The 26997-nt window shown below is 38.7% G+C and overlaps 1 protein-coding gene across 1 annotated transcript in view; it reads right to left on the reverse strand.

Moving 5' to 3' along the window:
* The window catches only part of LOC107287430 (cytosolic phospholipase A2 epsilon-like), a 49387-nt gene extending 22650 nt beyond the window's left edge, over positions 1–26737 (reverse strand). Inside the window, exons 1-4 of the mRNA XM_015815944.2 lie at positions 26699–26737; positions 26127–26196; positions 2709–2845; positions 1814–1942 (exon numbers count right to left, since the gene is read on the reverse strand). Of these exons, the coding sequence (XP_015671430.2) occupies positions 1814–1942; positions 2709–2845; positions 26127–26196; positions 26699–26737 (375 nt within the window). The remainder of the gene's footprint in view (positions 1–1813; positions 1943–2708; positions 2846–26126; positions 26197–26698) is intronic.
* Between the last annotated feature and the right edge of the window lie 260 nt (positions 26738–26997).

Consider the following 26997-nt stretch of genomic DNA (forward strand, 5'->3'; position numbering starts at 1 on the left):
GTTATAATTCAATATCTAATGAAACTAACTATCTAATTGCTTCTGGTGTGGCTGTGGTGAGATTATCCCAGGTACCTTGAAATTTCCTGAGGAGATATTCCTGAACTTTATGTCTTATAGTTTGTTCCGATGCACCACAGTGGCATTGTGGGCTCTTGGCCATTCTCCACTTAAAGACCTTTGCCTTAGTTCTAGTATGGCTTGTCCTGATTCTATTCAGGTGGCTCCATATTTTTCAGGGCAAATACATTCCTGGAAGTGGTTTTGTTGCATCTGTGTAATTTGTTTGGTTGTGGTTATTAAAAGTTCCCCATGTTATGATGGAGTATAAAGTATAGCCTGGGCAATGTATAGATGTATAGTATAGGTGGTATACCCCAGGCAATATTCTGTCTTAACAGAGTGGGTAAATGTACACACGTCGACCAAACTGGATATTGTATGCCTTACAGTCAAAAACTATAAAGACAGCAGTTAGACCTGTAGTATCAGGACATGCAGATGTGAGATTGAGGAGGCTGGTCTGAAAGAAGTCTAGATAGGGTGAGAAAGGACATTTTGGTCAGGAAAGAAGGAAGGAGGTCTGTGTGAGCCTTCAGATAAGCTTTCTTCTTCCTTTTGGAAGGTGCCAGTGTAACTTTTTGAGATTGGTTACAAGGGCAGCCAATATTGCTGTAACCTGAAACTCCCAAACCAAAATCCCATGGATATGGATGAGGGGAAAAGAGAAGGAAAACAGAGAAAGCTGAATCAGTGTATGAAAAGAAAATGTTTGTTTATATGTGAGTGTGCAGATAGGACCGCCTATAAAGGTTTCATGAGTCCATATGTTAACAGTTATTCTTCTTCCCCCTTTTATTTCCTCTTTAATTACATGCTTTCTTGAGGTAATACCATTATATTTCTGTAGAATGCATTGCATTTCTCAGACATTCTGGAGACATAAGTGAATTCTATTATGACTAAAGTACAGCATCACAGAATGGGGAAGAAGCAAATATTTATCTTGCATTCTATATACATAGAAAGTTGAAAGAGAGATTCAGTGTTGATCTTTAGAATATTTCTGCCTTTTCAAGGCCAAAGTAGGTCAAAGTAGATACAGTGATAACAATACAGTCTAGATTGGGTTTGGTTAAGAAGTCCAGGCTACTTCTACATTCTCTCATTATGTTCCTGATGCAGTTACAATATTAAATATTGTAGTTACAATATTGCAGTTGCAATATTAAACAGAAAGCAGATACAAAGGCATCTGTTTACTTTCTATGGAAATATAGTGGCTATTACCCCAAGAAAAGATGACAAACACACACACACACACATGGAGTTGTAACTTGGTACTCAACTGCTTTGAAACTCATCAAATTTGGTACTCAACACATTTGACATGAAAAGTTTGTCCTGGTACTCATTGTTTGTTTGGTAGTCAATGCACAAACTAGAACTTGTCAATATCAGCTGCCTTGTGACTCACTCTATTATTCCTTATGTGCAAATTTGTTTGGCACTTATTGTTTTTGGTACTCATCGCTCCTCACAGAACCAATTAAGGATCAGTACCAAAGTACTCTGTGTGTGTGTGTGTGTGTGTGTGTGTGTGTGTGTGCGCACACACACACACACATTCTTCTGTTGTGATCCTTGTAACTAAACCATTTTAGTCCTTCAGTAATTCCTCACAAAAGAGACAGTATATCTTTATTATCTTGTCTAGATGAGTCTTCCATATCTCAATGCCTTTCAGATCTACCTGACTTGATTTCCCATAATTCCCACCTAACAGAAAGGATCTGAATTTATTCACACTCACCAGGTGATCTAATTCAAATTTTACCATTATTGATTCTCCAAGTGGGATTTTAGCTACATCAAAGTAAATTACACGGTTGTCGTCATTTCGATAGAAATCTTCATCACATATTGTCAGTTCCAAAACATTCTGAAGACAGAAATGAATTCTGATATGACTAAAGTACAGCATCACAGAATGGGGAAAAGGCAAATGTTTATCTTGTTCTGCCTTAGGTGGCAAAATACTGTGAGCCCAATCATACACTCACTCAGAGAAGTGAGAGTAACAATATAATATATATATATAAAATCATGAGTTCCTTTTCTTCTTCCCCAGGGCCCCATATCCTAGTCCAAAGAGAATATCAAATTTTAGATCCTAGAAATTTACCTAGAAATCTGAAATATGGGAGCTTTGTGAAAAAATATTTGCACAACCAATTTCTTCAAGTTTTTTGGCTGATCCTCTAATCCTTTAACCAGTATAATAAGAGCTGACTGGTGGATATGGGTGTGGAAGTCCAACACTGAAAATGGCAAATAGGAAGATATAAGGTGGGAAAATGGTAAGAAAATGCCATCCTCTAGCAATGCCCTTCCAAAGGAAATTAGTATGGGGTAAATACTGTGAGCCCAAATTGTAGACTTGTACTCAGACTAGTGAGAGTAGCAAAATAATATATATAAAATCAAAGAACAAGCTTGCTATACTGCACAGTGGAAACAACATACTTTGTAAAAGCTCATTGGATTGGAAAGATTACCTGGACATTGACTACTTATGTAATGTAAAATAAATGAGACTGAGAAGAAAGAATTGGATGAGAAATAATGATAAGGTAGAACAACAATAAACAAATATTATTATTCTGGTTCATTTAGAAGGGCAGAAATATTGACATCTTTCATCTTACCTTGACTTGACTCTGGATCCTGAAATAGAATATTTCATTCCATATTGGATTTTTGCAGTTTGTAACAGTTTTGGTTCGAAATTTTTCCAGTGAGGAAGTAGGAAGCCACAAGGTCACATAGCAATCAGATTCAGTGACTGAAGAATGAAAAATGAGTTACGGTCAGAAATGATTATCATTCCAGCATAGACAGACCATTTATCTTAATCTTAAAGTGAGATAAATCTCAAATAGCAGATTCAAAATCTTCAGGGATTTTAGGAGGACTGTATTTCATATTTCCCCAGAACTTGGATCCTGAAATGGTTATAGCAGGGGTCTTCAAACTTGGCCCTTTTATGACTTGTGGACTTCAACTCCCAAAATTCCTCAGCCAGAGTGGAGAGAGTGGGTTCAATTTCCAGGGTGAAGCAGATTCTGATTCAGTCAAATTATGGTGGAAATTTAATTTTTGGGAGTTTCAGAATGCTGCATTTTATTTCATTTCTATATAAAATGTTACAATGAGTAAGAATATATTTAATATCAATTAAGTCTGCTGTGATTCTGTTTTGTTATAATAATTTTATTAAATATGACAATTAAAAAGATAAAAAGTAATACAAACTAAAAATCAAAAGAATAAAAAGAACAAAAAATAAGTGCAGAAGAGAACAAATAAAAATATAAAAAAGAAAAGAAATAAAAAATAAGAATATAAATATAAGATAAATATAAATTAAAAAATATAAATAAATGATTTCCCCCTTCATCACAAGTATAAACAATTTTGATAACTTATCACTTTATCTTAAAATACAAAAAATATTATCTTCTTCCCCATATCTCATCTCTTATCTATAAACAAAGCAAGAAAGCTTTATCATTTAATCTTGATAAACAAAAGCCCATTAAAGGTCACCATACTTGTTTTAACTTTGATCAGATAAACCAGTGATGGCGAACCTTTTAGAGACCGAGTGCCCAAACTGCAACCCAAAACCCACTTATTTATCGCTGGGTGCCAGGTGGGCGTGGCCCTTGGGTGGGCGTGGCTGTGGTCATGGCAGACTGGTTGGGTGTGGCCAAGGTGGGCGTGGTCACCTCAATGTTGCTCATGGGGAGGATGCCTGTAGGGGCCGGGCAGGGTTAGGGAAGATCCAGGGGGTCTCTGGCAAGTGGGGCGGTGGGCAGGAGGCTCGTCCTGCGGGGTGAGGTGAGGCAAGGTAAGATAGGGTGGGGGTGCCATTGTCGCAGGGCAAGGCAAGGCAGGGTCCGGGGTGGCTGCTGCCTGACACCATCGGCCCCCGCACACAGAGGCCAGCGAGCGTATGAGGTCCCCTTGACCGGCACACTCTGGGGCTCTGCAGCCCACCACCAGCCTTTCAGTGAAGCCACCTCTGAGCTGGACGGCCGGCCGACAGCTGAGGAGGCGATGCAGTGGGTCGTACCCGGGAAAAGGAGAGCATGTGAGGCCAGGAGGGATGGGACGGGGGGAGGGAAACCAGCCACGCTGGGATGCATCCGACCACGTGGGACCTCGGTGAGTTAGCAGCGGCTGGTTGAAGAGGGACAGTTGCCATCTCCGGGGCATGGTGCGCGTGCCCACAGAGAGGGCTCTGAGTGCCGCCTCTGGCACCCGTGCCATAGGTTCGCCACCACTGAGATAAACCATCTTTATATTCTCTTGTAACAGCCTTGAACTTTAATCCCTTGCAATAAAGTCCTAAAAATTGATTTCTTTTCTTTTTTTCCTTTGTTGCTACTCATAAAATCCTTCCAACATTTGACAAATTTCTTTAGTAAACCTAATATAAAAAAGTTATCCAAGTTACTGTTTTGATTTGTACATTCCTTTTAATTATTAAAACATCAGTCAGTTTTATTTGTATATCTTGTACAGGATCTTTTCCCATATCATTCTTGTAGCCTTTCATCTTTAATTTCATTGTCAAATCACTCTCAGTCTTATCTAGTAAAATCTGTTCCTGTTCCATCTATAATGGCAGACACTCTTAAAATTTACTTCTGGTTCCATTGATCACAAATATCCTTCAATATATCCAATATTAAGCTAATTTTTTTGCATTCCGTATTAGTAGATCAAATTTAATTTAAATTTAATTTTTATTATTTATTTATTATTTTTATTATTATTAAATTAAAACTTTCCAAAATCAATATTCTAATCACCCTTTTGCTGTTTATACAAAAAAAGTGTTGGAACATAGCATAAGTCACTCCATTTTGTAACCTTCAGTTTGCTTAATCCTACACTTCTTCATTCTTACGTGTTAGGCTGCAATCTGCAGCTGCAAACACGTAAAGGACAGAGAACAAAGGGACATGTCAAGAAAGCTGTTTATGCAAGCTATAATATTATCACCTCCTGATAAGACCTTCCAATGTGAACCATAATTGCAACTTTACTGTGAACCGTTAGTCGCTTATGCCATGTATTAGATAAGATACATTCTGTAAAACTTTCGCTGTCTCTAACCTCCAAAACTCCCCGTTTGCCTCCCCCGGTTCACCCCCCTGCTTGTAGCTTCTGCCTGCAATTTGCTTTGTTATGATTGCTAATAAAAAGAGGTCCCCAGAGACTGTTCTGGGCTCGATCTCATCCCGAGGAAACCTGGTGTGGTGTCTTCATATAACAACTAATGAATCGGCCCCTGGACGAGGTCAGAAACCAAGCCGGGAGACTCAGGTCCCAGTTTTTCTACAACTTTCTTAAAGTTGTATTTAAAACTTTTTCTGATAAGGATTGAAGAACATTCACTTGGTGTTCTAAAAGTTGACAATCCAAAGGTTTCTAATAGCTGAAAAACAATTAAGAAGCCATTTCTGAAAGTGACTAAGAAATGAGACACAGGGAACCTTTTGTCCATATAAATTCCATTATGACTGTGAGATTGATTGAAATCCCTCAATTCTTAGTTACTCAACTTACAAACCAACCATAAAAATATCAGTTCCTGTATATGCACAAGACGCAGTTGTCCAAAGTACAAGTGGGTAATTTCTTTTTTTTTAAAGAAAATTTTATTGATTTTCTAGTTTTACATTTAAATATTTGAAAAGCAATGTGGCGGCTGAGTTAATCGATAATTCAATAACATACAAGTATCTTTAGTGCAGATTTCAAACTATTACATTAAATATTTCCTCTCTTTTCCCCTTAGTATTTACTGTCTCATATTTAAAATAATACAATTCTTATTATATCGATTAAATAAAAAAAAAACTTTCTTACATTTGTCAATAATTTTTAGTTTATACATATCCTAGTTATTTTAACATTCAATCTTTGTAGACAATCAATGCCCTAATTAGTTTTTCCCAGTTTTTAGTTTCCCATTAATATTTAAACTTAATATTTAATATTTATAATTTCCAAGTTTTAAATAACAGAAGTAAAATCCACTTTACCAGAAGTGGACAAATAGAGGCTGGACACCTGTTGGGGATGCTCTAATTTGATTCCTGTTCTAAAGCAGGGAGTTGATCTTGATGACCTTAATGACCTGCTTATATTCAGTTTATTACTTGTAAACAAATGGTTCTTGAAGGGAAGTGAAAAGTTCTCTGCAAATGATTGAAAAAAGTCTGTGTAAATGTCCTCTCCAGTATACAGAAGCGGCAAAGACATGAATGTAACATGGTCTTTCCACAGCAAACCCATATACATTCCCTGCACACTTAATGCATGAATGTTTTAGCTTAGTTGATTTTAAGATGCTGCTGAGATTATTACAAAAGAAATTGAATAACATCTGTAATAGCGAGAATATAAACAGTAAACAAGCTTGTTGGACTTGATTGTTCAGATCCAAAAAATATGGGAGTTTATACGGCCAGAGAATATGTAGATCTGTGGTGAGGCCTACTAAGTTGCCCACAATATATCTAAGTCATTTGTGGCAAGAAATAAACTACCTGTCCTCTTCCCAAAGAAATAATGTTTAATTCCTGATTTAGCCAAGATATTTTTTTCAAGGTAGCTACTTCAATTTGCCATTAGATCAAAACACATTTTTTTTATATGAAGCATTGATGCTACATTAGCCTTTTCAGAGATGTAAACTTATAAATTATCTTATATATCTTGAAATAAGACCTGATTCCTTTCAACTATTGTGTATTTCCATTGCCTTCAAGGCTGTACGCCATGTTGACTATGGCTGAAAGGAGATGATTGGAAGTGGCTGAGAGAGATGGAAGGTGAGAGGTCATGCTGGGAAGATTGGGTAAAATTGAACCGATGAAAATACACACTAGCAGCTATTGAGGGGTGAAAAAGAGAGAGGATCAACATGCAATAACCTTGCCCTTCTTGCTTTGTAGAGATGTGGTTCCAGCTAAACCCCAAAACAACCAAAAATAAACTGGTTTCACTTTTACTAAATCTAAAATTGTTTCAGAAACCTTCAGATCATAGCAATTTATTCTGGGTTTAAAAAAAAAAAACATTTTTCATTTTGGAGACATTCCTAGTTCTAGTTAACAGTTTTGCTGCTTTTTCTCAACACTCTAATGCTGACCTATAGAAAATAGGGGGGGGGGGAACAAAAAACAAAAAGATCAGGGCTGAGTCATCAGAAGTTGCTTCTGTATTCAGTAGAAAAATGCTGGTATGGGCACATGCTTGGGGAAATGATTCACAAGGATGAAATGTAATTAGGAAAGAAATTTTTATAAGCCTCTTGGAAATATTGAAAACAAAGTTGGATATGTGCATGTGAAAGTTAGCATAAAAGACTTGCTTCTCTTGTCATCATTTGGACTATTGCTAATCCTGTTTCTCTTCATCAGGACTGTGAATGTTTATATGGATGCTCAGCAGTGCTTTTTTTCTAAAAAAAAAAAAAAAAAAGGTGCCGGAACTCACACACATCATACAACCCGCCTTGCCTACCCTACAAGGTTCCATCCAAAAAAGGTGCTGGGACTCCATTCTGGGCGTTCTATGAGAAAAAAAGCCCTGATGCTCACAGAAAAATATCACTATGATTCATGTCATATAATACCTCAGTGTTATTGTTAAATGGTGAGTATTTTTGTGAAGATCAAGAATTTCAAATGGGAAATAATCCAACCAGAAAACTGTGGATTAATATTAATCAGACCAGGAATGAGTATTTTCCAGGTGCAAATTACCATTAAGTAGTAGAGGGAAGAGCCAATTCCCCCCCCCCTTTTTTTTCTTTTTTAGTTTTCAGGAATGACCCTGAGGGAAGAGGAAAAACAGAGAGCAATTTCTCTTCAGACTCAAAAGAGGATTTAGAGTGAAACCTTTTTTAAATGGATTATTGGGAGACGAGTGCTATTATTCATAAATATTATTACATAAGGTTATTATAACAATTTCTGTCATTTGCATGATTACATCATTATGAAAAATTCACAACAGTAGCTAATGATATCCTTATGCAAATGAAGTAATAATGGTACATATGATGTAGCTTGGGCAACAATATTAGTTTATGATTGGGGATTCATCTAATCCAACACAATTAGAAGATACAGTGCCAGGATAGCAAAGCATGTACTAGCATATATGTCATTATTTTTATTAATAGGTGCAGAATGTTAGATCATTCCCATCATGATTAACAATGTGGGAAGGAACCATAATCCATATCCATGTATGTTTAATGTGCCTTTTGAATTAAAAGATTCATTTTGATGGCAATTATTAATATTTTCCATTTTTCCAGATTACAATGTTAACAGATTTTACTTTATTTTATTTTATTTTTTGGAAGACAAACACCTTCAAATTTGTAAATTCATGGAATGCTTGGGTCTTTTCTGGAAGGAACAGAATATATTTCAAAGAGGAGAAGAAAAGGGAAAAGACCAAGCAACAGACTTATTAGAGATTATGATGTATGCATATTCTTATTCTTTATCATATTCCTGGAAAATCTCCTAAATAAAAGTTTCAGTATTACTGCATATTGTACGCAACTTATATGTGCTGCAGTTCAATTCTATCTGACCATTCTGCTTTTTCTGCTTACTGACATCCCATGAAGCTGTTTTGGTTCCTGTGAACTCCACTTCATCAGCCCTTAGCAAATAAGAAGCCAAATCACATTCATGTGCTCTGGTTTTTGTTTCCTCTGCCTTCTTGAAGATCTGGCAAATGTTTTAGGATGGCTTGTTAGAAAAGGAAACTACAGAAACAAATACATGTCTGGTGCTAATTTAGAATTTATTGTATTTGTATTTTTCTGCAAGGCTTTCATAATAAAAGTGTCTTAATTTTCACCATGGAAAACATAAAGGTTTCTCTACTCCAACTTCCAGAGAAGCAATGCTAGACTGAAGACAGTTCTACGAGACCAATAACCGTGGCAAAAGAGAAGCCAGTAAATGGATCAGCTTCTCAGAATTGCTCTCCAAAACAAGGTGAAGACCAGAATCACCCACAGCACCCCTACACTGGCTTCCTGGGTGGAGACAGTAGACTCTGATAGGTTTTAGTGCTGTGGGAGCAAGAGAAAGTCCTCTCATCTAAACTATGGTTTGACCCCTTCAAAAGGCCATTGGATTTGCATACTTCCTTTTTTAAACTCTTTAGGAAATTGCTTGTTAATGGCTTTTTTGGATGTTAAGAACCTTGAGGAGAGCACATTTCACTTCACTGAGTTTTCTTCTATCCTCGATGAAAGAAATGTGTAAGTTTAAGGACTTTAAAATTTTTAGTTTTGAATAAACAGCAAAAGGCTAATTAGAATATTTCTTCAGGTGAACTTGAAATATGAGTTTGAGATTAATTGCAAGAATACTTGTGGGTTGTTTGAAGCCAAAATCTGACTTAGTTAGACATACAATATTGTAACAAGAGCTGATAAAGAATGGTGCGAAAGAAAACTGGGCGGGAAGCCAGCATTTCAAACTAATTGGAGAATGTGATTTATGACTGTTAGTTATAGGAGGGAATTGTTCTTTGATCTATGTGCTGAAGGGAGGGTTTCGTGGCTGGGACTCATTTGTTGATTAGGGCTAGTTTCCAGATATCTGGTAGGTGGGAGGTATCATCATGTTTATTCATGTTGTGGGGGTGTTTTCCTATTTCGATGGCTTCCATAATTATTCTCTTGTTGTGGTGTTCAGTTTTGGAGATTAGTTTGGTTCCTTCAAAATCAATTTCATGTCCTGTAGCTTTAAGGTGCTGGAAGAGGGAGGAAGTTTTTTCTTCTTTTCTGACTGCGTTCTTGTGTTCTGCGATGCGTGCATTTATTCTCCTATTGGACAATACATTGGACAAACTAATACCAGACATCTGGAAACTAGCCCTAATCAACAAACGAGTCCCAGCCACGAAAACTGACACCGGACCCAGAACAACACAGGAGCAACCACCATTCACCCTCACCAGACCCAAACCCAATCCCAAACCCATCCCTCAGACGAAATGCAACCACCATCCAGAAGCCAAACCATGATGACATCACCAGCTGCTGTACCTTCCTCTGACCCCCACACAAAGCAAACGGACACACACCATGAACACAGAGCTAGACCGCAAACTCGGAGCCAAATCAAAGCCTGGTATGTTACATCACAGCCTTCTGCTCTGGACATCACATCACAGAACTGAGGAGGTTACAATGCTAAAGCTCAGGATGTTACAACACAGCCAACCACCCAGGATGTTGCAACACAGAACTCAGGATATCACTACACTAGATCTCAGGGTGTCATCACACAGCCCATTACCCAGGTCGTTACAACACAAAAGACTAATGGGCACACAGCCAGCACCTCAGGTACTCAGGATGTTACAAAACAGCCGAACAATCCTCAAACAATAACTCCAACACAGCCAACCAACCCACCTACAGCAACAAAGCCAGCACTCCACACACACACACCAATATTTATAGAGAGACGGCAGCTCTGATCACACTTTGCTTGCACAAGCACGAAGCCAAAGACCCCAGCCTGAAGATGACGAGTGGGACCTCATTGAAATGTCGCCAAGATACTCTCAATCTTACACGGGAAAAGACCCGAATACACCAAGACCTGTACCCGTGAAAATCTATGAAAACATAGATTTTCATATATAATTATATATATGAAATTATATAATTATAATTATATATATTAGGGATTATATATATATAATCCCTAATTATGCTAAAAATGTAAATCCTGGTAAATCCATATCATAGAAATAAAATAGTCCGAGCACCAGGATAATATTAAAACAAAACCTTTTTAATATAAAAGCTAAAGCTGAGCTTTCGTCGCCCAGCACTACCGACATCATCAGAGCATAATGTAAGATTGCTGGGAGTCCTTTTTATACTGCTGGACGGCTCTGCGCCCGGCTCTTTGATCTATTCTCCAAGGCTCCTGAAGGCAGGACAAGAAGCAATGGATGGAAACTAATCAAGGAGAGAAGCAACCTAGAACTAAGGAGAAACTTCCTGACAGTTAGAACAATTAACCAGTAGAACAAAGACGGAGGTCTTCGCCACTTACGAGGTTGTGACCTCCAAAAATTCTTCTCTGACCTGTCGGTAAACAGACTTTACCATATCCCAAAGGACGGACTCGTCCCCCAACCTGATCTACTGGAGGTTCCAGGGAAGGTTGAAATAATAATAATAATAATAATAATAATAATAATAATAATAATAATAATAATAATAATAATAATCTAGTTATCGGTCTGTCCATTTTCTCTACTTGGTTTGTTCTTAAAGGGCACACATCCAGCCATCCGTGTCATTCACCCCCATCGTTATTTCCCTTTGTCATAGGGTGGATTAAAGTGTATATATCTGGGGTGTCTAGGGGGGATGTTTCTTGTATCTTCTCTGTTTCCCTTATATGTTGGTTGTCACACAAACGGGCTATCTCCTCCATTCTCCCTTCCCTCTGATCTCGTAGGGGGTGTGTCAATTGCCTTCATTGTGAACTCAGATGTTGTTGTTCCCATGTCTTAAATGTTTGGTACGCTGGAAACAACAACGTCTGAGTTCACAACGAAGGCAATTGACACCCCCCTTACGAGATCAGAGGGAAGGGAGAATGGAGGAGATAGCCCATTTGTGTGACAACCAATGTATAAGGTGAACGACACGGATGGCTGGACGACAACTCACAGGGCACCCGTACCACAATCCCCGTTAACAAGAGGGGAGAGACGAGTCAATCCACCCACGAGAATAAACAAGAAATCCATGGGTCAATGATGGAAAGTTACGCTACGGGACCTTGCACACACGCAAGAAGGGCAAACTCAATGTATGATCAAGCAGCAAAGGATCTTAAGATGAGGGGGACAACCAGAAGTGGATCAGTATACTCACGGATATCCATGGAAAAAGGCACGTCCATGAGTGGAGGAACACACGCAGGAACATATCCATCGGAGACTGCCCTGATAGGTGCCCGGATCCACCCAACATACCCCCTCTCCCGAGCACACATGTGCACAATTCCACCCCGGAAGGCCAGACGGACCCCAGAATAGAACCAAAAAAGGGGACAAGGGCAAGTGAGCGAAAGCAATCGGCTCACGCTAGTAGACAGAGAGTGATTGGATCCAAGGAAAAGAAAACAGCAATCCCGGAAAGCACCAGTATAGTAAGAGACGTGTGCCCTTTAAGAACAAACCAAGTAGAGAAAACGGACGGACCGATAACTAGATGAAAGAGCCAGGTGCAGAGCCACCTGGCAATATAAAAAGGACTCCCAGCAATCTTGCATTACGCTCTGATGATGTCGGTAATGCTGGCCGACAAAAACTCAGCTTTAGCTTTTATATTAAACAGTTTTTGTTTTAATATTATCCTGGTGCTCGGACTATTTTATTTCTATGATATGTGTGTGTGTGTATGTGTGTGTGTATTGCTGTTTCTGGTACCTATTAGATTTTTTTAAAAAAATAGGTTTGATTGATGAGACTTTAAAAATTGGTTTATAGATAAGAGATGACATATGAGAAGAAGAAATCTTTGGTTAAAATGTTAGAGAAGGTGATAAATTACTGAAGTTAACTTCAATGAAGGGGAAGTCATTTCTTTATAATTTTTCTTAGTTGTATTAGTTTCTTTATCTTTGTATTTTAAAATTTTGGTAAAATTATAAAAAGCCCCAAAGAATTCTCTTATTCAAAATGATTTAGAAACTGACAAGTGCTATACATCACAGTAAAGGAATAACTCACCTCAAATTTTAGAGAACTTCCAACAATGTCACTTACCTATTTAGAATCTTTTATGACATAATCAGTTTGTTTTAATTAAATACCAAGAGTTCAAGACTTTTTGCATGTTTTTTTTTAAATTTTAGATTTCTATCCTACTGTTCACAGAGGAACTCAAAGCAAAGGACTTCTGTATGGGGATTACCCTCCGTTTTCATTCTCTCCAGAGAAAATTTACGACTGTAACTGAACAAATTCACCCAGTGTGCTACTATGGTTGAAGTAGACTTGTGTTGGGGTGTCCCTGGTCTTATTCTGAAACTTTAATCACTATACTAAGTGCAGATATATTTTCAATTACAAAGAGGGAACAATTTCTCAGCATTTCATAGTTATTGCAACATTATGCCAACATGTAGAACTTTGGAATGCTCAGCATGTAGATACAATATATACATTATAAACCTAGGAACAATAATTTAAGAATTCAGTAAGGCTTATTTCTGGGCCAATACATTTATATGCAAATCAACAGAGAGTTGGGGTTGGGAATAGGGAAGAAGGTTCATGGATCCAAACCTTGTTAAGTTCCCATCAGTAGAATGAAGTTTGGAGGCAGTTTGGAGGGAAAATGCTAATTCTACTTTAGAGCATGGGATTTTCCTCTACAATTTGGCTACATGCTAGGGAAACCTGCCACAGAATGCCTTCTTCTTGCTATAAAGGCAAGACGAGGCTCTACATAAAGAACAAAGAGATTGAGAATGTAGAAATGGTAGACCAGGAGATCTATCAAGTCTTCTGTTGCCCCTCAAAAAAAAATAAATCAGAGTCATGAACTGGTGAAAACAAATTGTATAAAGAAACTGGGATGTTGATTACAGAGCCATATTTCAATGGAAGAAAATATTCACCAAGGACTCACCAGAATTAGAATTAGAGGGATAGAATCAAGATCACGTGAAGTGTTAATACCACTTTACAATGCCTTGGTAAGGCCACACTTGGAATACTGCATCCAGTTTTGGTCACCATGATGTAAAAAAGATGCTGAGACTCTAGAAAGAGTACAGAGAAGAGCAACAAAGATGATTAGTGGACTGGAGGCTAAAACATATAAGGAACGGTTGCTGGAATTGGGTATGTCTACTTTAATGAAGAGAAGGACGAGGGGGGACATGATAGCAGTGTTCCAATATCTCAGGGGCTGCCACAAAGAAGAGGGAGTCAAGCTATTCTCCAAGGCGCCTGAAGGCAGGACAAGAAGCAATGGATGGAAACTGATCAAGGAGAGAAGCAACCTAGAACTAAGGAGAAACTTCCTGACAGTTAACAGTGAATGAGTGGAACAACCTGCCTCCAGAAGCGGTGAATGCTCCAACACTAGAAGTTTTTAATGAGAGACTGGACAGCCATTTGTCTGAAATGGTATAGGGTTTCCTGCCTGAGCAGGGGGTTGGACTAGATGACCTCCAAGGACCCTTCCAACTTTATTTTTATTATTATTATTATTATTATTATTATTATTATTATTATTATTATTATTATTATTATTATTATTATTATTATTATTATTGTTGTTGTTGTTGTTGTTGTTATTATTATTATTATTATTGTTATTGTTGTTGTTGTTGTTTGCTATGCTTGATATAAAGGGGGGGGGAAGGAAGGAACTATGGAGAAGGTGTTTCCTTTTATTTCTGCTGAAACTGAACTGGAAGGTAAACCCGGAAGGATAGTAATAATGAACTCACTCTACGAAATGATGCACCAAGTATGCACATGGGGCAAGAAGCTAATTATGCATGCAGGGTGCCTAGGGGAAGGAAGTAAACATTAACCTGGCAAATCTTACATAATAATTAGCTTACTTATGCCCTATAATATTTTAAAAAAACAAGCAATTTAGGATGTTCTTATTTGCACTGATAAGTCATTCAATCTGGCAACAAAGCAACTGGGAAAGAACACAAGAGAACCAAACCCTGCTCTGTTTGCCCTGTTATTAGCTCAGACGTAAAGGATCATGGCGTATTGGAACAAATATGAATATGCATTTGTGCTGTTCAAAGTCGTGTTATGTCCCACTGTGAATAAATATCCTCTCCACTCTTCCCTTTTAGTGACTTATTGCTTTACTATCATCTTCAAACTTCAGAGTATCCCTTGAAAATAATTCTTTTTAATCTGCTAGTCATATGAACAGCTAGGCTGGTTACTTGAATAAGCCATAGTGGCAAACTTCATAAATAAAAGTATTCTCTCCCTCCAATAAAATATGTTGTGGCTTAGCACAATGTTTGAAACCGTCCACAGCATGGAGAGAAGGTAGCATTCCTGCAGACATTATATGCTGTAGCGCAGTGGTTCTCAACCTTTTTAATGCCGCAACTCCAACCAGTCGTAAGTCGAGGACTAAACCGGTCGTAAGTCGAGGACTAAACCGGTCGTAAGTCGAGGACTAAACCGGTCATAAGTCGAAGACTACCCAACCGGTCGTAAGTCGAGGGAGCGCCGCGCATACGTGGTTTCACCCCCTGCGCCGGCCGAGGCGTAGCTGGCAAGTGGCAGAGACGGAGCAGGCCGACCACCAGCTGGCCCAGCCCAAGGGAGGTAAGGCACCCGCCGGAAAAGGGAAAAAAATGGCGGACAAAAAAATGGCGGACAAAAAAATGGCGGACAGCCTTGCTTGGCGACCCCCGTGAAATGGTCGATCGACCCCAAATGGGGTCCCGACCCACAGGTTGAGAACCACTGCTGTAGCGGGACAGAATTACAGGAAAGTCTTTATCCAATTTCAATGTCCAAGTAGGACATTGTATTCTGCATTAATATCCATGCCAATAGCATTTATGCATATGTACAATGCTGCTGTACTAGCATACTATTAGTTTGGTCTACTCTATTTCTCATCCTGGAAGACTAAACAGAAGCTGCCATAACTGCTATCTCTTTATACTCTTCTCCCTGTATCTCTAAGTCCTGATTTTTTGGTTTTTTCTCTCTTCATAATCTGGTAAGAGCCCTTTGGTTTAAACAATTCCACATAGGACCCTTTATAAATCACTGCCTTCTATCGCTTACTATGGCAGGATAGTTTTCAATCCATACTGTCACTCATTCAAGAAAGAAAAAAAATCCTTTTAAAAATATATTGGCATGTCCATTAGGGCACCTTTAAGACTGCAATCACTTCCCATATTTACAGCAGAGTTAAATTGCCAAGTTACTGTTGTTTGCTTGATGCCATTATGGGTTTATCTATAATCCACTGCTGAACATGTCTGTCTTTGCAGAAGACACTGATCGTGGATAAGGAATGGTCACCAGTCTTGATGATTATGGTAGTATACAGAAGAAAACATAACTAGTATTCAAAACCACAATATTCCTTGCACTATGGCAACCAGGCAGTGGCATTTTCTCCTTCTGTAGAAAGGGAGAGGGGATTCACAGAATTTTCCAGGGTAGTAATCAGAGCACAACAAATCACATGAAATTTTTACCCCAAGTGCAACTCACCTTGTAAAATGACAGAAAACATCTGAGATCGGACACAGAGTTTGAACATGCATCTGAGAGTCCACAGGCAGCAATGCCAGGTATCAGAAAATATCAGATGAGTAGGGCCTGTTTTCCTGCTCTTCACCTGGGTTACAACATAAATCTCCTAAGTTACTACAACTGATTGGTGTTGCTCAATATAATCAGGACTACTGTAGTCCTTCTAAGGTTCTATCTATTCATGTATTTATTTAGTGCATGCATTTCTGTCCTGTATACTTTATAGATTAGAAGAAGCTTACAGCACACAAATAAAACCATAAACGTATCTTTAAAAAAAAATACCCCTCTCTCCCACTGCACTTGATATTCGCCATCCATCCCAAAGTCTCGGAAAAAGAGAACAGTTTTCTGTGTCTTCCAAAAATTAGCATGGAAGGTGCCAATCCTAAATTGGGAGGAGGGAGGGCAAACTCTTCCTGAAGCAAAGGGCTGCCATCAAGAAGTCTTGCTTTTGAACTTCCTCCCCCCCATGTTAAGAAATGGGTTGCAGCCACTTCCTGTACTTGAGGTTTCTGGTCTGCAGCCAGGATGCAATTGTTGGTTTGCTGCTGTATTAATAATGTCATTAGCAATTTATCTATCTGTTATGGAAAAAATGGTTCCTGATTTGAAGGCCCATAAGCCTACATCCCAACATGAAATGACTGCACCGTGATTCATGAAAAGTGGTCCTCAATGGAACTACATCTACATGGAGGGAAGTCTTAAAAACAATTCTAAAAACCGACGATTGATTCCTGGGTGTGTTCATGATAAAAGCGTACAAACAACAATGAGCACCAGGAAAAGTAAAAAACCTTTAAAAAGTTTTTAATAAATAATGATCCAAGCTTTCACCAGCTCTCTGCCGGCATCTTCAGGGATCTATGTAGGTCAATGGGAGGGCGCTTCTTATAATCAAGCCACCTTTGCACCCGGCCCGTGGATGCTACCGTAACGCTCCACCGGCCAATCGCCGTTCAAATCCCGTTCTCACCCCGTTCAGCTGGTCTACCTGAGCTGTTCCTATCCTTGCATCATCACCCCACTCACCCTCTCTCCTCCTTCCTTCCTGCAAACCCGTGTTAATGCCTCGTCCGGGGCATTAACACGGGGTGAGAACGGGATTTGAACGGCGATTGTCCGGTGGAGCGTTACGGTAGCATCCACGGGCGGGTGCAAAGGTGGCTTGATTATAAGAAGCGCCCTCCCATTGACCTACATAGATCCCTGAAGATGCCGGCAGAGAGCTGGTGAAAGCTTGGATCATTATTTATTAAAAACTTTTTAAAGGTTTTTTACTTTTCCTGGTGCTCATTGTTGTTTGTACGCTTTTATCATGGAGGGAAGTATGTAGTGGGGTGCCCCAGGGCTCTATTCTAGGCCCAGTGCTCTTCAACATCTTCATCAATGATTTGGACGAGGGGATAGATGGGGAACTCATCAAATTTGCAGACAATTCTAAGCTGGCAGGAATAGCCAACACTCCAGAAGATAAGCTTAAGATACAGGAGGATCTGGACAAACTGGAACACTGGGCGCTATCTAACAAAATGAAATTCAATGGTGAAAAAAAGTAAAGTTCTACATTTAGGGAAGAAAAACCAAATGTACAGGTACAATATAGGTCAGTGATGGCGAATCTTTTAGAGACCGAGTGCCCAAACTGCAACCCAAAACCCACTTATGCATTGTTGGGTGCCAGGTGGGTGTGGTCCATTGGGTGGGTGTGGCCCATTGGGTGGGTGTGGCCCATTGGGTGGGCGTAGTTGCGGTGGTAACGGCAGACTGGCTGGGACTAAAATGTTCAATCAATCAGTTCCAACTTTTTTTCCCCGCGAGAAGTTGAAATTGACTGGTGGAACCTTTTTTTTTTTGCACATGGTGGCGGAGGCCTAAAGCGAAAAGATTTTATAAAACCCAGCTGACTGGGGTGACGGTGCACATGCCCACAGAAAGGGCTCTGAGTGCCACCTCTGGCACCTGTGCCATAGGTTCGCCACCACTGGTATAGGTGGTACCTTGCTCAATAGTAGCAATGGTGAGAGGGATCTCAGAGTCCTAGTGGACAATCACTTAGATACGAACAAGCAGTGTGCTGCAGCTGGCAAAAAAGCCAACACAGTGCTAGGCTGCATTAACAGAGGGATAGAATCAAGACCACGTGAAATATTAATATCACTTTACAATGCCTTGGTAAGGCCACACTTGGAATACTGCATCCAGTTTTGGTCAACACAATGTAAAAAAGATGTTGAGACTCTAGAAAGAGCACAGAGAAGAGCAACAAAGATGAATAGAGGTCTGGAGGCTAAAACATATAAGGAACGGTTGCTGGAATTGGGTATGTCTAGTTTAATGAAAAGAAGGACGAGGGGGGACATGATAGCAGTGTTCCAATATCTCAGGGGCTGCCACAAAGAAGAGGGAGTCAAGCTATTTTCCAAAGCGCCTGAAGGCAGGACAAGAAGCAATGGATGGAAACTAGTCAAGGAGAGAAGCAACCTAGAACTAAGGAGAAACTTCATGACAGTTAGAGCAATTAACCAGTGGAGCAACCTGCCTCCAGAAGTGATGAATGCTCCAACACTGGAAATTTTTAAGAAGAGACTGGACAGCCATTTGTCTGAAATGGTATAGGGTTTCCTGCCTGAGCAAGGAGTTGGACTAGATGACCTCCAAGGTCACTTCCAACTTTATTATTATTATATTATATTATTAATTGAGATACAGATAATGTATCTGCCATTACTTCCACAACTGATTCTTTTAGAAATGGACACAATTGGGGCAAAATACTAACTGAACTATCCAATCATCTAGAAAAGTTGGGTCTAACAAGGAAGATTCAGACCTGCTCAAATCAGACTGATATCCTCTACCTGAATTATATATTTTCTGACCACTCATGCTTCTGACCTTCCAGATTTATTTTTAATTTTTAAAAACTTTATCCAACTCATCATTAATTTGGAAGAGTCAAATTTTCTGTATTTCCCCAAGTAATATGAAACAAAGAAAACATGCTGAATTTCATAAACATATTTATGAAACTGTTTGTATTCTTATTATCAGACCACTAAATGTCAGAATAGGGATACCATATTTGGATTGACAAAATCTGGATGACCTTGAGATTGTAGCAAGAAAATATAAAAATAAACATCTTTGTAATAACTATGTTCATAAGGATTTTTGTCTTGGTGTAAATCCAATTAATGGTCGTTTTTATACAGAGCACAGATTTTTATAAATTCTCTTTATCGGTGAAATTATTTCTGAGTAATATTGTGGGAGACAAGGCAAAAATGTTAGCACATACATAGCCATTTGCAAGAGGGACAAGTAACAAATTGTCCATGTGATGTCAGAAAGCAAAATATCCTTTTGACCTTGTATATTACTATCGGATACAAGTCACAAGACTTGTACTATAATATAATGCATATAACTTTATATGCCCCTTATATTCTCATGAGTTTATTTGTTTATATATTTTAGAGATCAACCAACTCCAAAGGATTCTGAGCTGCTTACATTTTTTTAAAATGAGAAACAATATCAAATTAAGAAGCAGATCATGCATGTCCAGAAAGAAAAACCATAACAACAAAAGAATAATTATAGGAATTCAACAACCACCCTGCCCAAGATGTGGGAGAACAGCCAGGTTTTCAAGCATACATAATCATTGCCTCACAAAGCATTAGTTAAGCATTTCACTAATAATTATGGCTTGATTGACAACAGTGGTTAAGTATACTATTAGTTGACACAATGAGGAAATGAAAATAGATGGTACATTTTAGAAGACTGAGAACTCCTTTATATTCTTGCTGCCATTTTTTGGAGTATGACTGAGCTTACTTCAAGGAAGTCCAAATGTATAGCAATTAACTTGCCCCCCCATCACTATTGCTATGGCAGGTGACTGAAACTCTTTGGGACAATGCTGATAATATTTGGAAATTCATAGTGTGGGTAAGCTTATTACATTCATGCTTTAACCATAGGTTGAATTTTAGTTAAGGTAAAGTGCCTTAGCTAGAGTGTGTACCCATTGGTGAGTTTGTTTTTAAGCTGTTTGTCCTTTTGGCTTCCACAGAAGAGGAAGTAGGTGAGCTGAAAATAGCCAGTATCTCTTCTGCTTTATCGCTATACTTTAATCTCAGTAGGCATGTGGGGGATGAAATGAGTTAGTGAAAGGGTAGAAACATACAGTTTTCCCCATGTGGGATTGATATGATCCTGTTCAAATTCCCACACAATTTATCTAAACTGTGTATGTGTGCTTATGTATGTATGTGTAGTGTCGATTGGCCATGAACTGCCAGGTTGGTTGAGATACTATCTGGTAGGAATGCTGACTAGCAAATAGGCTGGCTGTGAATTAGTGGAATATCATGCACATGGGGAAATCTATTATTCTTGATTTAAGCTAAGTCAATCTCAGAGTTTCTTCTCTGGACTAAACTACATGCTATCCACCAGTCCCTGAGCCAGCAGAAAACTGCACTGACATAAAAATTGCTGTTCCCACTGGTCATCCCTTTGCAGGTGTGATGCAGCAAAATTATTCTGTCATTCCTGTTCTAGCATACAGATACTTCCACTGGTCAACTTGATCTAGCTGATCCGAGTCACCTGGAGATCTGGTGGGCATCAAATGCCAATTTGGGGATTCAATTTGAAAGAACCAAAATTTTCTGCTGCACAAAACAAAATGCTCCTAGAAAACAGAGCTCAAGGACTGGAGGGGGGGGAGTGCACCTGCCACAGCCTAAAACAGCTAATTGGAGCTGGGCTGATCTCATGGCCTAATCGTAGAATAATTGCTGAAACATGTCTGATTGTATACGAGAATAGCATGCTTGAGTTGAAGCCCAAATTTGCACACAAGACTTTTTCCTGGCATCTTTAGATATGGTAGCAAAGATTCTTATCAAAAACCTTGGCGAACTGTTGCCAGTGAACTCAGATAAACCCACATATCAGTTACAAGTGATCTGATAAGCTGCTGCAATTATAAAATTGTAACATTTGGATGAACCTTGGAGTTCTTTACATGTTTTGTAGATGTTTGATACATGCTTTAAAAGGATTCCTGTATATTTAGCAAGATAGACATTTTGGGGATAATATTGTTCAGACATATACCGTTTCAGTATATCATGAAACCATGATCAAGAATAAAAATACTCACACCAATCTTCTCGACGGAGATTCCACATTCGAATAATTCTTACAGTTAAGATATAACATGGCGACTCCATAATCTGCAAAATGAAGGAAGGGAACAAAAAACGCACGGATGGACTCTTCGAGTGACAAATATAATTCTTCTGAGCTATAATTAAAAGTGCTGGTGGAACTATCTGGACTTTGGTCTGGGAAAAGCAATTATTTTCATTTAGAAACTCTCCTATCACAAAGTATTTATGCTTTTGAAGACTCCAGATCAGTGATGGCGAACCTTTTAGAGACCGAGTGCCCAAACTGCAACCCAAAACCCACTTATGCATCGTCGAGTGCCGGGTGCGTGTGGCCCATTGGCTGGGCGTGGCTGCAGTGGTAGCGGCAGACTGGGTGGGACTAAAAAGTTCAATCAATCAACTCCAACTTTGCAAGATCTTTTTTTTTCCCGTGAGAAGTTGGAATTGACTGATTGAACCTTTTTTTTTTTTTTGCACACAGCGGTGGAGGCCTAAAGCGAAAAGGTTTTATAAAACCCAGCTGAAGGCCTAGGACTGGGGCGACAGCGCGCGTGCCCACAGAGAGGGCTCTGAGTGCCGCCTCTGGCACCCGTGCCATAGGTTCGCCACCACTGCTCCAGATAGATACATTTTAGGGCTTTCCCCACTTGCACAAACATGTCATGGCAACATTTTTTTCTGATGTGTCTCCATGATGTTACCTTGCCTTCAGCCCACACAGCCTTAAATCACTCTTAGTTGTATGGTACTGAGTTGTTTTTCTATCTTGTTCTGAAACTGTCCGAGTAGGTAAAAGCTATTTAAAATGGCTAATGTTAGTCATTAACTTAAAGGGAAGAGATAGGCAATGATTTGAAACATGACCGGGATAGAGACTAGCATTACGGATAACAAGTTTCAGACCAGTATACTTTTCCGCTGACTCAAGGATGGGTGAATAATCTTCAACTCAGCAGAGACGAAAGGAGTTTAGGAATGATGTGGTATTATTGTGGTTAGGCATAACAAATTGGTGGTGGTGATGGTGAGGATATTGGGGTTTTAAGAATGAAAAGGAATGTGTTATATTTATACATGTTAATTAGCATTTATTTGCTTCCAAACTGCAGTTTTTTTTATCTCATTTAATACAAGCGTTATTGTTGCTGGATGTTAGATAGGATATAATCACTAGCACAAACACTAACTGGATAGTCAAGATAAAAAAAAATGGACCATAGAACAAATCAACATGGAACTTTTATTGGGAGGACAAATGACCGGGCTCAAATGACACATTATGTAAAGACCTAACCCTTGGAAAAGAGGCTTCCCCCAAGATTCAAGTGGCCCCCACCTTACTAGCATTTCAAAGGGCCCTGAGATTGTGGCTCTTCACCCAGACCTTTGGTGAGGATAACTGATGCCCCTTTCTTCCTATTCCCCACCAGCTTTGTATTCTTCGTCATCTTTGTTCTTTTATCTTCTATTGGCGTTGTACTTTTTATATTGTTTTTGTTTGTAAATGTTTTTAACAATTGAAAACCACGCAGATGTCTGGGAGTTAGCTGGCATATAAATTTAATAGATTATTATTGATTGCATGGTCAGCCCGATGTTTAGACTAGATTTTATTCTTGTATGAATCCTTCCAATAGGCAGATGTTGTTATTTAATGTGTTAAAAGAATTGTCATGGGGTGTAAGCTGTTCCAAATAAAGCTGTATTTTGCAATTGACTGATGATGATTTTGTCAGTGCCAATGATGTTCAACTGATGTTTCAGTTGTTTTGGGATTGCATCTGAGACACCTATTACAGTTGGCACTATCTTTTGCCATAGTTATTCTACTTTTATTTGAAGTTCTTTGTATTTTGTGTTCTTCTCCAGTTCTTTCTCTTCTATTTCACTGTCTCGAAGTACTGCAAACTACTATCCAGACTTTTTTGTCTTTCTTATCAACTGTTAAGTCTGGGGTGTTGTGTGGCAGGCCCTTGTCTGTCTGAATACTAAAGTCTCAGAACACTTTAGCTTTTCTATTTCTTTGTCTATTTTGAGGTCCCGCCAGTTCTTGCCTGCAGGTAAATGATATTTCTTGCAGATATTCCAATGCACCATTGTTGCTACTTTGTCATGCCTTTGTTTGTAGTCAGTTTGTACAATCTTCTTGCAACAGCTAGCTAGGTGATCCATTGTTTCTTCAGCTTCTTTGCCAAGGTAGCATTTGCTTCTGTTATTGTTTTCTCAATTCTGGTTTTGTATGCATTTGCTCCTTAGGCTGGTCTTGTACAGCCAGAATTACCCCTCTGTCTTCAACTTTCCTGCACTTAGCCATTGCCAGGTCTTGTTGTTATCTAGTTCGATTCTTCAAATTTATGTTGAAAATATGGGTAACATGAAGATTTGATCATGCTTGGACTTGTAGAAGAACCAGAGATTTCTGGGTTAAAATACATCTAATGATGCAAAGAATTTTAAAGATCAACATTCAACTGAAGCCAGAATTTTCCTTGTTGGGATTAGTGGACAATCAATTAGAAAAGAGGCATGGAAGATTATTTTTATATATGATTATTGCTGCAAATATACTATGTGCATAAAAAATAGGAAGACTCTGAAGTTCCCATAATGGAAGAATGGTTGTCAAAGATATAGAACCAATTCCTGACACTGTTGCATTTGAAAGGCCCAGTAAGTGAACAGGGAAGGAAGGAAAGGGTGTTGAATCACAATTCTTAACTATTGCAGAACTGGGATCCATTATTACTCCAATCCATAGGAGGGGCTTCATGTTATATCTATACACTATTTTGGGACAGGATTGTTGGTTGCAGCTAAGTAAAAAAAATCAATTAATCAATCAATCAATTAGAATAGAGCTGGAAGGGACCTTGGAGGTCTTCTAGTCCAACCCCCTGCTCAAGCAGGAGACCCTATACAATTTGAGACAAGTGGCTGTCCAGTCTCTTCTTAAAAACCTCCAGTGATGAAGCACCCACAACATCTGAAGGCAAGCTATTCCATTAATTAATTGTTCTCACTGTTAGGAAGTTTCTCCTCAATTCCAGGTTGCTTCTCTCCTTGACTAATTTCCATCCATTGCTTCTTGTCATGCTTTCTAGTGCTTTGAAAAATAAGTTGACCCCCTCTTCTTTGTGGCAACCCCTCAAATATTGGAATACTGCTATCAGGTCAGTAGTCCAGTATTTGAGGGGCTGCCAAAAGGAAAAGGGAGTCAACTTATAAAAACATACAGTATATTCCTAAATGGACTGTTAGGATTCCTCAATCTAGCCAACTGGTTTTTGTTATTGTATTAATGAAATTTTAATATTTATGCATGCCTAACTTCCATAGAAATGGGCAATCTCTCACAACCTCAAGTCATATTGAAATTAATAAAAGTGGGAAATGCTTGGGGCAGAAAATATTTTATGTGTGAATTTAAACTTCAGTCAACTTCAACTTCAACTTCTCCTTTCATGCCTAGAACAATCCAGTATCAGCATCCCATGAAGAGAAGAAGGCAAAATCTCCTCTTGCCACTGGGGTTGCAGCCAAACTTAGTGTGTGTAAAGAATGGAGGGTACTAACCAGTAATTCTCAAGCTAGAAAGGACTGTTAAGTCAGCATAGTTCAGATGGCTTCTCACACCATCAAGAGAATAGACAAGTAATTGTTGCTTTGGGAAGGCAAGGGGACAAATTCTAGAATTTAATCCTGGATCATTAATCTTTCTATGTATTTTGAATTCTGTCTCTTGCCATAGGCAGTTTGCGATATCCGTGGCTTCATTCTTATCTGCAGGAAAGAAAGTAATTGGAGTTGTGTTTGAAAGTCTTCTATGGAGCCATTTCCTGACTAGGGGGCTAAATGCGTGGACAGCTGAAATTTACTATCAAGAGTTGAATCAGACAAATGGTTGTTCACTGTCTTCTTAAAAAACCTCCACTGATGGAGCAACCACAATTCCTGGAGGCAAGTGCTCCACTGATCAATTGTTCTAACTATCAGGAAATTTCTCCTTAGTTCCAGGTTGGTTCTTTCCTTAATTAGTGTCCACCCATTGCTTTGTATTAAGCTTGGTATTAGTACATGAGGAAGAATTCATTTCCTAAAATACTGTAAGTAGTCCTTATGCTAGAAGTGAGGAGCACAAATCACCTAATTTCATACTGTCAGCAACAAAATTATAAATTTTGCTGACATGGTTAATTGGCAGCTGTGGTTTTCTGGAATTTAGTAGGCATGATTTCTAAGTAAAAATGCAATTAGTTGTGATGAGAGGCACAGAGAAAAATGAATTCTAGCAAAGACAGCAATACCCCTTTCCAAACTAATGTTTAGTTGACTGACAAGGTAGTAATAATAAAAAAGCAGATACACTGAATTCTTAGGAAATTTCTCTTAAAAATTGTTCTTGCTGCTCAAGAAAGACATTAACTGTTTATGCTATCCTCAAAGTAAAAATTATTGCCCAGTTAAAACATTCATTTTTAATTTTCTGTCTTATATTCATTACCTTACATCCTACATGTGCTTGAACACCATGTTGACTCTCTTGATTTTCCCAAAATTTTGTTTTGCTGTTTGGAACCTGCCAAATAAAATAAGTTTATAAAATACAACACTGCCAGAGGGACAAGAGATACATCTGTTGTAGTACATTTTAACAGTTACAGGCGTTTCCTCTAATTTGCATTCTATATACATTTACAAATATTCCTTAAACAATACAAATTGCTAACCAACCATAACAGCTTAACCAACAGAAATAGCATCAGCATACAGTACAGGTGGATCTTTCTTTCTTTTTAAAAAAAATCTCACTAGAAAACAAGAAACTTCAGACATACTTTCTTTTCTGCTTGTTTCATATCCTACATTTACATGTCTCTCAGCAGCACTTTTCATATCTGGATTCAGACAAAACTTACTCTGTGTGATGATGAGATCAAAGCCATGCATGACAGCTTTTTACAAGTCTTGTTTTCAACTAATTGGTTTCTCCTTTTTTCTAGATAGGACAAAAAGAAGTACATGCACACCAATAGGGACAATCTGTCCAGAGAGTCTCATTCCAGTTTTATAGTTCTTACCTTCAGGAAAGTAGCAAGTGATCCCATTCTAGAAACCATTATGTCCAAGTGACACCCTATGAAGAACACCTCTAAAATAACAATGGCTCCTAAAAGTTATTTACAAGCTTTGAAATGGTAAAAGTGGGTGTTATAAACACTGAGTCAGAGCTCCACCTCCTGCAATTTCACCAGCAGAAAGAATCCGTAGGCATGTAGCAAGAATGGAATTGCCTCTCTCAAATCTCCTAAGAAAAAAATAGGAACCCCCTCCCCCGCCCACCCCAACAACCAGCAACTATTAAAAAAAACCACAATTA

Source organism: Protobothrops mucrosquamatus, unplaced genomic scaffold (genome assembly GCF_001527695.2).
Source record: "Protobothrops mucrosquamatus isolate PMUCROS unplaced genomic scaffold, P.Mucros_1.0 scaffold387, whole genome shotgun sequence".
Lineage (NCBI taxonomy): Eukaryota > Metazoa > Chordata > Lepidosauria > Squamata > Viperidae > Protobothrops > Protobothrops mucrosquamatus.